Source organism: Papilio polytes, unplaced genomic scaffold, assembly GCF_000836215.1.
Source record: "Papilio polytes unplaced genomic scaffold, Ppol_1.0 DF824382.1, whole genome shotgun sequence".
Lineage (NCBI taxonomy): Eukaryota > Metazoa > Arthropoda > Insecta > Lepidoptera > Papilionidae > Papilio > Papilio polytes.
Genome location: NW_013524822.1, coordinates 243462 through 258729, shown reverse-complemented (window position 1 = coordinate 258729; position 15268 = coordinate 243462). Strand labels below are relative to the sequence as shown.

The 15268-nt window shown below is 32.5% G+C and overlaps 1 protein-coding gene across 1 annotated transcript in view; it reads right to left on the bottom strand.

The window, feature by feature from the left end:
- The window catches only part of LOC106111068, a 71133-nt gene that overhangs the window by 26104 nt on the left and 29761 nt on the right, over positions 1-15268 (bottom strand). The window contains exons 2-3 of the mRNA XM_013293040.1: positions 5080-5215; positions 4675-4852 (exon numbers count right to left, since the gene is read on the bottom strand). Of these exons, the coding sequence (XP_013148494.1) occupies positions 4675-4852; positions 5080-5215 (314 nt within the window). The remainder of the gene's footprint in view (positions 1-4674; positions 4853-5079; positions 5216-15268) is intronic.

Below are 15268 nucleotides of genomic sequence, written 5' to 3'. Positions count from 1 at the left end.
AATTCAATTTACATTCAACTTAAGCGATCAAACGCTTATCTAAATGCCTACTAAGTCGATATAGCTGAAGCCATGTAAGGGTGAATTACTTATAATATTATGAAACGAATAATTATATTCTATATTAGAGAAAAAGAGTACATAGTCACTTTTATTACAAAGACTAACTATTGCTAGAGTCTCCGTCTTTATTTTAATTTATTAATTACTATTAAACTTATGTTTTTACTCTGAGAGTTCTTCAAGATGTTCAACATCTGTGGCAAATTTTATCCATGAAAATGTTCAAACCTTACTCATATTATAAATGCAAAAGTTTAGATGGATGGATGTTTGATAGATCCTAGCCAAAACGGCTAAACGGATCTCTATGTAATTTAGCACAGTTGTAGAGTATAGTCTGGAAGAACACATAGGCTACTCACTATTTTTTTTTAATTCCTCGAGGATGGAGTCGCGGGCGAAAGCTAGTTTATTAAATTACGAGGACAGTATAGTAAGAAGTGTGATTATTGACAAGTTGCATATAAAATAAACAGAGACAACTTAGCATAAACATAGGGATTTTATAGCAACGAGAAGCGTTTATTATGCGAGTGGTCGAGTATGAAAGATTAGTCACGTAAAGCCATAACGTCTAGTTGATTCAATTTTACTTTAAAACTGATTTGCAAAGGAGTTGAATTTGCTTTGTTTTAACCCTTAATTCGACGGAGATTGTGTAGCAAAATGTATGTATGTTACTAACACACTAAAATCTAAATCTCAAGTATTTCTCTCTTAACTAGTTCAATAGTTTTTTTTTTTAAATTAGTTGTACGTCACACTCTATACTATCGAATAAGGGTAAACGGTATTGTAAATACTATGTGCAGAGTTCACTAAACGTTTGCGTCGGTGTATTTGATATAAAAATAAACTACTAAAGAATAAAACATAGTAATAATGAATGTAACTACTGAAATACAAAGATTTTATGTCTCATCCTTATGAGGATGGCGTGTTTTTACCAAATTGAAAGCGTTACAATGTTAAAATTGCCTTGCCCAATGTAGCATTTTATGACATTTAACTAAATAAATAATTTCAGTAGTCATTTGTTTAAATAACAGTCTTGATACAAATAAACTAAAAAATGCTATTCGATTACGTTTTATGTAACTTATGATAGTTTATAAACAGATGATTAAAATGTTTTATTCCATCAAGAAAATTATTTATTTGTCCTTCGTTATATACTGTCGCGACATATATAAATTATTCTTACTATTGGTAATTAGGAGTTCAATAGGCAAGTTAGAAACAACTGACTCCAATGAACTTCTGTGACCCTGGTAGAGAAAACATCTAGCCTTATTGAAAAAACAGATAAACAATAATTAGTGCCTTTTACTAATAAAGAGTGGATTTTCAATTAATTAAATTAGTAAATATCGGAAGATATTGTATAGTGTACACTAACAGCTACATAGTCTTTACTTAGTTACTTAACTAAGGGTCTGCTTATATAACCTTTTAGTGACTAAGTGGGACAGTCGATTTTTCTTTAGACATAGAGAATAGAACTGAATGTTGAGTCGAGTAAGGTAACTTTTTTGTAATATGTATAAGGTGACAAACGATCAACCAGCCACTGGCATTCGCCAAAACAGCGAAGCAACCACTACCAATAGATATATCATTAGAAGGATATGCCAACTAAACTAGACAGTCTCATGTCCCCACTATATATAAAATGAGTGAATCATAAAAAATAGAAACAATAAAGTTGTTACAATACAATATAACATTATAAATATGAACATTGCTTCGAAATGAGCGATTCGTACTCTGTCCTCGTGTGTTGTAACTGATAATGAGTAAATAGGAATTTGCCGATCGTAACACTCAAGTACGCATATAACCGATAGGGTTTGTCAATGAACCTAATGTAGAAAAATAAAATAGGTCATAAATTCCACTGGGTTCTAAAACAGCGCCAAGATATACATAAGAGAATGTGCATCGAGTTTTTATAAACGCTTACTCCCATTATGAAAGGAACTTGAACTAAAAAAAATAGATTGCAATTGCAGACCTTATGTTAAAAGATTGTTTTAAGTATGATGCAAAGTATGTTAAATCTTCTTGAATATTTATATTATTCTACAATTTTATACTACAACACTAACGGCCAAATACTGAAACGAAATTTAAACATCACACTTCGTAAGCAGCGCTTACAATCTGATAGACATCAAAGAAACAGCTTTCTTATACATTGATTGCTGCATTTTCTTTAGGGTTACCTTAAAATATTATTGTATTTTATTTCCAAGTGGCAACCCTAAGTATATAAGCAACTGTTATTACAACCTTGAGTTTACGTAATAGGTGCGATTATGTAAAGTTACTGGACGTGACCAATACAGATTGCATTTAAACATTAAAAAGTTTAGTTACTGTACTACAACACGTACCATAGGTCAGTGTTTAGAATAAGGGCCAGTCCCACCACTGGCAGATAGTTTAAAATGACGTCACTGTCATATAAGGTAACAAAATCCGATATTTCCATCCTATATTTTACACGTTAGATTATTATCAGACAATTTACAATTTACAATTACAGTGGGACAGACCCAAAAACCGCTAGTTTCCACTGCCACAATACATTATTGTCTCCATAAGTGTCTGAAGAAAAACATAGACAGCAATAATTTTAGCTACAAGTATTTCAGTGTTAAAAACATGGAGTAAAAATAAACAATTATAGATGTACATTACATACATAATGAAAAACTTGGGTTCGCAGAACCATCTATTTCTACTGGACATCAACAAATTTGTGAAATGTTCCCAAAAATATAATTACTTGTAATTAGCGAGTAACACGAGTATTGGTATAATCTATACTATTATAATAAAGCGTAAACACACACTTCTTTGCTGCCTAAGATGTCGGCAATTACATCATATTTTTGAATAATAATTTTTTTAATAAAAAGCCCTACAATACGTCACGCTTTAGGCTATACATTTTCACGCCATTTAACTTAAGGGGAAAATATTTTGGATAAAAACTCTAATGTGGGAAAGAGACCAAAAGTTACTGCCAACATCAAGGCAGCAAGACTGCCTTGGTTGTCATTATGTCTAGTCACTTTGACATTTGTAGTTGATAATTTGACAATTGTAAACAATGAAATAAAATTTTCATAATTTCATGCGGATGTCGCACGGGAACAGCTAGTTTAATATTTATACATATGCTCGACACAACAGCAATAAATAATAAAGTCCCAGTTGTAAGAATGACATAAAAATGTTTGTATGTCATGTTTCTATGATAGATTAATAAATGTATACACATTTTTATATCCATCTATACTGATTTTAGTACAGTTCATTTGTAACAAAAATGCATGAATATTAGGATATTTCACCAAGTGTAGTATGTGCACTAATAAATAAAGAGAGAGATCCTAGTATCTCTGTGTACACTGTGGACTCTCGTAGTCGCAGAACCATATATAATAGTATATATACCTTAGCTTGACCTTCTGAATCATAGATGTTAACGTACATTTAGAGAGGAGGCACATCTTTGACTAAACTATCGCCCAACTATTGTGCGATCTTCGATTGTTTCACAGTCCAGCTGATTAGTTGCACAACTAAAATTCGAGTAGTGTGCGCACCTCCATATAAGTTTATAGGAACCAAAGCGCGACTAAATAGTTTTGTCTAGCTTAGTCAAGGTACGCTTTTTAAATACGAAACAAATTAAGACAATTACAACTATACTGTTGACATTTGTAGGGAATTCTTGTAACGGAGCAATGTATATGTGTACTAACTACTAGACTAAACGCACCATAATGATTTATCTCTATCCTTATCATATCTTATTGACTAAACAAGATAACATACATTCCATATCATTATTGTTCTACATGTATCTGCATATTGAAAATACGATATTGAAAATACATACGAGTAGTACATCTGTTCACAATTATTGAAATATTTTTATACTATACTTTGAACGTATAAAAGAAATTAATTGGATGTATTATTTATAAGATAAGAGAGTTAATAATTTATTCAGAAACTGTCTCGTAATATTAAAATAAACGTCGTATTTTTGATTTATAAATGTTGGAATTGCATAAGAGATGACCATGAACCATTTATAAAATTAATATTTAGTGAAATGATATAGTTAGCTAGTTTCAAACTAGAAAAACAATTCAAATGACATAATCCCTGTAACTATGACTTATTAAACTAGAAATAAAACATACAAATACACAAGATTACTTTCTAGTATGCATAAATCTAACAAAGTACAAAAGATATTTATAAACGCATACTTTAGGTACACAATAGCCTAATGGTTTGGGGTACGGACTACCGATCCTGCGGTCGAGGGTTCGAATCCCGTCACTCGACTACTGTCGTGAACCATATATTAGCACAAGCCTAGAGCCTAATTGGAATGGTTAAAGGAAATATTAGTAAACTAACAAATATCTACTAATGTTTTGATTAAAATAAATAAACGTTACTATTCTATAAACAAGTCTTAATATTGCCAGTAAAGCAACAATGTTTCAAACAACCTATATAGACTTAAGTGCAGATTACCAACAATATCCCTTACCCTAGTATTTACCATAAAAGTAATATTACCTCAGCATCAAATTCCCTCCAAGGCGCGAGTTGCCGCTCCGTCTCTCTAGCAGACACGAAGAGGGCCACCCTCTGCGGTCGCAACGCGCGTAGCAGCCGCGGTAACGACGCGCCGAGTACTATGACGTCATCACAACTAGCACCAATCGCAGCGCCGATTATAGCTTTTGACTCTGACCTGGAAGAAAACATTTTAATTAGAAAAACCGATCTATAAAAAGTAAATATATAGCCTACCCGCAACTTTGGCTATTTCAGTGTTTATGCAGTTGAGTCAAAAGTGTTCGCACGATTTAGATACTTGAGTAACATTGCATAGAAAGCCTTTCAATGTAATACAAAGTTCAGTGCGAAGGGTAACAACGCGATTTCTCTTAATTTAAGGACATCAACAAACATACATACCTATAAATATCGCTCTGTCCTGAAGTGTATGATAGTGCGGTGCACCTCGTCGCATGCGTTGGTAATACATCTCGGACGATGTATTCTTCAATCCACTGCAATGCTCGTCCGGAGCCATTGTAGTCGCAGTATACAACTGGAAGAAAATAAAACATTCATTTAGACATTGAAACTTCCAGTTTAATGGCGGTTTCCCAGCTACATTTAACCATTCGATAGTGTTTTTGATTTAATAACTTCATGAAATGAGTTTCCGAACTATTAAACTTGAGTTTTAGTCCGTAGAAACAGGTAAACGTAACTAATGAATTGATAGGTATTCACAAAATAAGTGGTAACTTCAGGAACCCACCCCCTTGTGATACACATGATTAGTTATTATACAAAGTAATGATAAGAAAGTAATATGTTGCAAATAGAATGTTTTAAAAGTTTCAAACATTTGTGTCGATATTACCAAATGCTTCTTGTGACAAAAATCATACACAAGTACCTCTTAAAGGCTCAGATAATCAACTAATCTACTGTACAGAAAGCAAGTAAATATTTTAGTACCAAATTTTATTAACTTTCATATACTAAATGTGTTCTTAAATATACTTATAATGAAAAAGCTAATCTTACAGTTTAGCCTTTCATTGCTTGCAAAACAAATTACATTAAAGTCTATGAACGAAGCCTCTTAGGGCTCTCTATGTGTGAAAATGGTGAATTTGGAGAAGAACTTCAAACACTTCGTTTCATAACCGCTTCGTAAAATCTGTCAGAAGTCAAAATGTTAATGGAATTTGAAGTTAAGCCTATAAGTTCTTCCAGACTATCCTCTATATCTATACTAAATTTCATCGAAATCCGTTCAGCAGTTTAGACTACAAACTCTTTTCATCCATCCATCTAAACTTTCACATTTATAATATTAGTAAAAAGTAAGATTAAAATAAACCCAGTACTTTTTGAGTTATTTCAATACATACAAAAATACAAATCTTTCCTCTCTATAATATTAGTATATGTAGATATTGTATTGTAGTATATTTTAGTGATTTAATTTTAATTTCTAATGCAAAATATATCACAGGGAATTTTGGCCAACCCTATAGTAATAGGAGTGCCAGGGTTCGTCGTACTTATGTGCCAATGTCAGACAGGTTAGCCGGGCGTTGAACAAAAAACGCCTATCGTTGGTACGATATCTCGTATTGCATGTTAATATGGATGACAAACAACGGCGCGTTTTTAACGTATGGTCCTACCTTATCGGACTCGATAGGGATGAGTAGTTACCACTTATTTACCGCTAATGTCGAAAAGTGCAACAATGTGCTCCAGACTATAGCTGTCTTATCTTATGTGCTAGATTCATGTCTAAGAAGGTTATGTTTTAATAGAACTTCACGACATAGGTGCCTCTCTTACCGAGCCAAATAAATTTGTCATAGATTAAAAAACTTACTGACAGTTCCATGTCAATAAAGGCGTGAAAACTAGCACTGACAATGGTTAGAATATGTTTTCTATTTTAATAGTTTATTTCAACACAGAGTTCTAAGGAGTAAGAAAACTTATTAAAGCTGCACAAAAGAAAAATATTTTGTTGGGTACATAATTTTTTTTTTTTCAAAAAATATCTAATCATTACTCGAAAACTTTAATAGAAAAGTAAGTTTTAAATGAGAAACATAAATCTAGTAGAAATGTAACGTAAAAACAAGATCTTATATTTCGTTTTTAACCGTAGAATAACATTAAATGTAGGAAGTTGGCAACACTTTGTGTCATAAATCAGATATCACAGTTTTTGGCTGAATATCATACGACTTAAAATTGAATACGAAAATTTAGGTTCACAGTTTATAAACTGTGTTACGTTTGTATTTTATCTTGAATATTTACTATAATTTTATCGAAGTAGTTATATTTTTATAATTTACTTACAGTCGAATTGTGAAACGAATTTCAAACATCGTAATCTCCACTTGCAATATGTTAAATGACAAAATGTTAATAGAGTTTTGAGTTTAAGCGTTGCCTTATCATTTAAGATGTCATATTTAAACTTTGTTTCAGCATTTGGCTGTTATCTTGTAAAAAGAATTCACAAACAATAACAGATTAAAAACATTATCTCATCTCCTATCTTTGGATTTTCGTATCTTTGGGTTTTCTACGATGGAAACGCGCTGCAAGTTCAATTTTACTTCTTACTTATACGCGTAATTAATGCAATGTTTCGATGGTTGCTTTAGAACTACCGTATCTGGATGGAGTTTAGTGTAAATCTAGAACTACTACTAAAGACAAAGGTATATTTTTTGTTATTCCGCGCGGAGTGTCTCGGGCCAAAACTAGTTATAAATGCAGTTGCATAATAAGATAACTGTCGATTTATTAATCAAAGATATAATACATGATCTAACATTATTTAACACGGAAAAATAGTACAAATGATAAAGATACAAAAAGATAATTAATCCTTTTATCTATACTAATGTTATAAAGAGGAAAACTTTGTTTGTAATGAATAGGCTCAAAAACTACTGGGCCGATTTTAAAAATTCTTTCGACGTTAGAAAGGTAATTTATCTGTGAGTAACATAGGCGACATTTTTTTCATTTTTTATCATTATTTTTAAATTTCATGCGGACCGAGTCGCGGGCAACAGTTCGTTTGTATAAACAATGCTTAGTCTTTGTTAACAATTTAATATTTCTGTTTTCATAGTTTGATGATTTATTTTCATTTCTAAGGGAATAATCCTTTATCGTTTCTGTTCTTGGAAATTGTGGTCCCTGCAAAAAATAATTAGCCCACCTAAAAAAAACTGAAAACTGTTAAACTGACTTATGTTTTTTCTACATTTATATACTTTAGGTAAATTATAGCTGTCCGTTGTTAATTATTAGACGTTAAAAAACAGTTAAATTATATTGCGGTCGTTATGTTTGTATTCACGTTTTCCCGCACGTCGCTACTGCGCCATTGTCTGTTTACTATACGCCATTACTAGTGCATCTAATTGTGGACCTAGAGCTAAAACAATATTTAAATTTCAATCAATTGTAAAGTTAACAATAATTATTAAGAAATGAATCGACAAAACAAGCGAGACTACGATTTATGTAATGTATGTTTCTATCTCTTTCCCGCCTTATTGCCATCTCTTTCTTATTTTTTTGTCTGTTAGCTGTTACACTTCTAATAGCTCTTCTGGTTGATCGTGAAAGGTCAACTTGTGACCATTTTATAATCTGTTTCATCGCGTCATCTCGCGTTCTTAATTTGAATTTAAAGACCAAGATTCTGTGCAGTTTAAGGTTTCATTAACTAATAACAATAAGAAATTGCTCCTATTCAATTCGACTAAAAAGCTGCTATTTTCCACTACCCACTTAGAGCGGGCGCACACCTTTGATTAAACTATCGCTCAACTATTGTGCGACTGTCGATTGTTTCGTTGCATAACTAAAAATCGAATAATGTGCGCACCTCCATAAGAATCAAAAAGAGACTAAACAGTTGTGCGATATTTAGTTTCAGTTGCACGCTCTTAAAGTAAATTCAATTAAAAAACAAGGACGTTTACACGGGATGAGCATGTGAATTAACAGATAAACATTGTAAAGATTACTTTACGCAAACATTAAATGTATGCAGAGATAATATTTGAGACGTCGCAGCGGCAGGCACTCGTCAAATACGTGATACTTGCTACATTGTGTACAATTGTTTTGAATTACATACCATATTTATAACATAAACTAGCTGTTTCCGTGCGGCTTCATCCGCATAAAACTATGAAAATTTTATTTTATTGTTTACATTTATCAAATTCTCAACAGCAAATGTCAAAATGACATGACATGACAAACCTTAGCAATCTTTTTTTCTTGATGTTGGCAGCAACTTATGGTATCTTTCCCACATTAGGGTTTTTATCCAAAATATTTACCCCCTAAGTTTAATGGCGTGAAAATATATAGCCTAAAGCGTGACGTAAGTGTAGGCTTTTTTATTAAAAAAAAAATATTCAAAAATATGCTGTAATTGCTGACATCTTAGGCAACAAAGGAGTGTGTGTTTACGCTTTATTATAATAGTATAAACTAGCTGTTTCCGTGTGGCTTCATCCGCATAAAACTATAAAAATGTATTCGATTGCTTACATTTCTCAATTGGAAAAATTACGGTTGCCATAATAAATTTGCTTCCTTAATGTTGTCTTGTACTTTATGGTCCCTTTCCCACATGACGATTTTTTCCAATTTAGCCCTAAGTTTAATAGTGTGAAAATATATAGCATAAAGCGTGTCGTAAGAGTAGGGCTTTTTATTAAAGTAAGAAATATTCAAAAATATGCTGTGATTGCTGACATCCTGCGACACAAAGTAGTATGTGTTTACGCTTTATTATATTAGTATTTAGTAGAAATATAGATAGTATAGATGAAGCTGGGATAGTGCGATTCATCCAGAAATCCAGATTATAAGAAATTGGATCATCGTCTGTTCAACAGCTAGTACGAAATAAATCTAATAAAAACGTGAAGGTTAGTGATAAGAAATTATCACTAAGCTTATCGTATTATTTAAAAATATACACAGATAAAGAAACAGTAAATGTACAAATAAAACCAGATTGAAAACGTAATATCGCGAAATAAAATCTAAAAGTTTGACTAAACTAAAATACCTAGTCCCTAATAACGATAAGAAATACATTTAGTATTTTCCATATAGAAAGAGGTAGCATATACGCAAGTGGCCAATTTAATTCCCAATAATAGAGAAGTGTAATTGATAAAAACATCTATATTAAGGTTACTTTGAAATTCGTGAGAAAGTCAAACGTTTTAGCTGCTCTTCGACAACAAATCTTCATTCGAATGAGAGAAATGTCAATAAGAAAGGCAACATTGAAACAAAATAATGAAAACTTCAACAAAAAGATCCTGTAAACAGACATCGTGTTATAAATATACGAGCTGTTATTATAAAAACTTTATTGCGTTGTTTACATTTGTCCAATTTCCAATTGCAAATATCAAAATTCAAATCCACAAATGACAACAAAGGCCAACGTAGGATAACAATTACTGTTACCATGGCAACCTTGCTTCCTCGATGTCAGCTTGTAGTTTACGGTACCTTACCCACATGAGGGTTTTTTCCAATTTATTTACTCCTAAGTTTAAGATCGCCAACATATGGCCTAAAGCGTGTCGTAAGTGTAAGGCACTTTATTAAAGAAGTTATTATTCAAATGTATTCTGTGATTGCTGACATCCTACGCGACAAAGTAGTGTGCATTTACGCTTTGATATATTAGTATAGATATAGAAGTATAGATTATATCATCAACATGTCAAACAGACAGTGCAACAGGCGGACGTCTTGTGGTCCGTCAAGGCATTGACAATGAAATGCGCGTTCCTTAACCGCTGGCATCCATTACTATGCAAACCTCGACATCTTGACAATATAAACACGTTATGCAATATAATACGCCATGTAATTGTTTGCAAAGCGGTAAAACAGACGAGAACAAATCATACTTTATCTGAGATAGCTATTCCCTTGCGACTTCATCCGCATGAAATTATGAGAATTTTATTTTACTGTTTACATTTGTCAAATTATCAATTAAAAATGTCAAAATGACATGACATTATGACAACCCTGCTTCCTTGATGTTGGCAACAACTTGTGGTCTCTTTCCCATATTAGGGTTTTTATCCAAAATATTTACCCCCTAAGTTTAATGGCGTGAAAATATATAGCCTAAAGCGTGATGTAAGTGTAGGGCTTTTTATTAAAAAAACACTTATTCAAAAATATGCTGTAATTGATGACATCTTAGGCAGCAAAGAAGTGTGTGTTTACACTTTATTATAATAGTATAGATTATTTCAAAACTAGCTGTTGCTTGCAACTACACCCGCGTCAAATGAAATAACATAGCCTATGTTACTAACAGATAAACTAGCTTTTTAACGGTAAAAGATTTTTTTAAATCGGCCCAATAGTTTTTGAGTTATTTCAATACATACGAAATACAAAAATACAAATCTTTCATCTTTATAATATTAGTATAGTTATAGATAGCAACGCAAAGAACATTTTGCAATTTCAATGTGTTTTTTTTTTCAAGAACATTGAGACCAGTTAGGTACATTTTCAAGGACAACCCACGGCTGTTGAACATGAATAATAGATTAATACACTTTATTTAAATAAGTTCTAGGTTTTTGAAAGAGCAAATATTATGTGTCCTCGATTCCATAGTCGGGTCAGACAATGTAAACATTACAATCAATGCAAATCACAGGATACAGATAGTGAAACGGATTGTTCTTAAAAGCATTCGCACACGTGAAACTAAACTATCGCACAACTGTTTATTCCCGGTTTGATTCTTATGACCTTACTAGCTGTTCCCGTGCGACTTCATCCGCATGAAATTAGGAAAATTTTATTTTATTGTTTACATTTGTCAAATTATCAATTACAAATGTCCAAATGATATTACATGATGACAAACTTGCTGCCTTGATGTTGGCAGCAACTTATGGTCTCTTTCCCACATTAGGATTTTTATCCAAAATATTTACCCCTAAGTTTAATAGCGTGAAAATATATAGACTAAAGCGTGAGGTAACTGTAGGGGTTTTTATTAAAAAAAGAATTATTCAAAAATATGCTGTAATTGCTGACATCTTAGGCAACAAAGAAGTGTGTGTTTACACTTTATAATAATAGTATAGAAGTATAGATACGGAGGTGCGCACTCGACTCAATTTTTAGTTGTGCAACTAAACAGTTGTATTGCCCGCGAAATAATCGACAATCGCGCATCAGTTGTGCGATAGTTTATTCCAAGGTGTGCTTCCGCTCTAAGATATGCGAAATCGGTTTATCAACTCAACTCGTTGCTTATTTATTCAGCTGGTGTTTGATTTGAAGTCGACAACGATTTTGCATTATAAAACTAGCTTTATAGTTATAAAATTGTAATACATAGTTTAAGTACATTGTTGTGTAAAATAACAATACAGGAAACGGTAGGAAATTAATTCAATTAATACCTTTTCCTACCCGTAAATATCAAAGCCCGTATTGCATAAAGTAATAAACTAACAATGACCGTATTTGTCATTAACAAAAATAATTTATCCTGTACACCATGACATTTAGAGCCTGTCCCACCAAATTTTAAATTGTCTGAACAATCCGACAAGTAAAATCTGTGATGGAAATATCGGATTTTGTTACTCTATCTGACGTCATTTTTAAGCTATCTGAGCATCTATCAGCCAGTGATGGGACAGGCCCTTAAAAGTAGTAACTATCAATGAAAATGCATATTTTTTACCGGAATACGGTGACATTCCAGGTGCCATTCAATTTAATTATTAGAGTATTAGGTTCTATACAAGATCTTACTAATATTATATGCTCAAATGTTTAGATGGATGTTTTTTAGAGTTAGTTAGGATACAAACCCTAAATTGCTGAATCTCCATGTTGGCACTGATGTAGAACATAGTCTAGAACGTAAACTACTTACTTTTGTTTTTTTATTCCACACCGTCGGAAGCCAGTATTGAATAATTTATAAACAGTGCCTTTTTAGTGTAAACACGAATAAATCTTTATGTCTCTCATTTAAAAACAGCGAGAAAGATAAGTTTCTATTACCATGATATCAGCCAGTCGAATACAAAAAAAAACTGTAGCAGAAAAATAAAATATGACATCAAATATTATGGTTCAATCTATACATATAATAACATTGGAGTGTCTGTTTGTAATATTAAAAGAAAAAAGCTAAAACTCAGGAAGATGGTATATTTGTATTGCTAATCGTTGAAAATCGCATTATTTTTTTTGTCTGTTTGTCTGCAACCCGCATTTGTTCCGGGTTATCCCCGAAACAGCTGGGTCGATTTCGACCAGATTGTCACTGAAGGGTAGCTGACGTACACTGGCGAATTATAGTGTACTTTTTTATCTTAATATTGCGCGGACGAAGTCGCAGGCGACAGCTAGTTCCTAATAAAAAGCATACGAAAATATAACCGCACCTCTCGTATGAAGTAGGAAGTGTAAAAATAAATATCGGTCCCAGTGTGGAACCTTGTGGCCCGCCCGGTAACTACGGCCGGTTCTGATATTTATAACCGTTTAGCTTACGTCATTTGTTAATCAAATATACTGCGAACTTGATAATTCTGCGAGTGTAATAGTGACCTATATAACAAACTAAGCCCGCGTATTTGCATGTATTTTAATTGATATGCCGTTCGTAACTTGTTCAGTATTTAATTATGTGAATATTAAAAAAGTGCTTATCGTCAAACACGTAGTATCGTAACATGGCAACCAGCTAGTAAATTGTGTAAAACTTGTTTACTAGGTCTACATCTAAAAGTCATAGTCATTTTTTTATTTATCAGACAATAACAAAATGTAACAAAACAAAGTGAATTACGTTTTAGCGATATTCGATAAGAAAGTTACTATTACAACAGTTTTAAAAACACTAAATTGATAAGAAAAAATAGTATGAGTTATAATGAAAAACGTATTACAATTATTATTTATCTAAAAGTATATACACGTAAACTTACAACGCAAACTCAGCAAACACCACCTGTTGTTTACTAAACAGACCGATTTTAGAGCGGCGCGAAATTTCTGGTCAACTGCGCATTAAGAATTACATAACAAGTAACACAATAGAATTATAAATTACTAGCTGTTATCGCGACTTCGTCTGCGTGGAATTAAAAAAATAAGGAGCTTATGTGTTCTTCAAAACTGCTCTCTGACTCTAGGCTACAAACTCTAACATTCATCTATACATCTAAACTTTCGCATTCGTAATATTAGTAAGAATTTTCACATAAATACTAAGCGGTATAACCTTTAAAAAAGCAACAATATTCACGTAAAGGTGCGTACACAATTCCTGTTTGTAACATCTAATATTAGAACACCATGTATCACACGCGAAGCTGTTACAAGCGTAACGCAACTCAAGGTCAAAGTCCGCTAATTAATTACTACAGCATTAATTTGTTGTGGCCTGAAATTTTATTTGTGACAACTTATTTACATTTCACGTTGAAAATAATAACAAAAAGTTTTTCCGGTATAAATAATTACGAAACTGTGTTAGATAAAGCGTGTAGTTTTAAGTATAATTAACGAGCTGTTGCTCGCGACTTCGCCCGCGTGGAATTAAAAAAAAAACAATTACAGACATAGCTTATGCTACGCATCGTGAACGTAGCTTTTTAATGGTGCAAGAATTTTTGAAATCTGCCCAGTAGTTTTTAAGTTATTTCAATCCAAAAAAAAACAAATCTTTCTTCTTTATAATATTAGTATACTCGTAGATAATGTAAGTATAGATTATTAAGTACACATAAATGATCAAATCCTAGAATTTTCCCATTTTAGTGTCTATTTTTAAATTGTTTTGATATTTTAAAACTCGGTAAAACTCATGCTAAGCCTAACTAAAACAGGTTTTGGTATTATCAGTGGTCGACAGCTGTGTTCGCCATTTGTCAAGGTCGTTAGAACAAAAACATTTACGCGAAACACGTGTTTTGTTTATTCTCGTAGAACAGAAAACTGTTACATGTTGAAATATTCATGTGTCGTAAAAATCTAGCTATGATATCTTGATATCCGACTTGTGTTTGTGTTCTGTTCATAAATAACATGGCTTTTATATCAAGATTATTTAAAGAACAAAGTGAAAATATCAGTAAAACTATGCTATAACAGTTTGTCTTGTTAACACTCGTCACCATAGTCTCTTTAACATTTTTTTTATTTAAACTTCAATGAGTTTACATAAATAAAGTAGTGAATACAACCCTACATGTAATAACACACACCTCAGTATAAGCAACGACCAAATACTGAAACGATATTGAAATACATAACAGCGTTTTAAATAATAAGGTCACACTGAAACTACGAGTACGAATTCCATCATCTAACGTTTGACAGATTGTAAGCACTTTCGTTTCAGTATTTGGCCGTTAACCTAACAACAAAAACTTTGATCTGCTAAAAAGGGTATACAGCGTGAATCCGCGACAAATCAGCACACTACGATACGGAACAAGTTTCCGACTGACCTTGGTTGAGCGGAATGTATGCGGAACACGTGCTC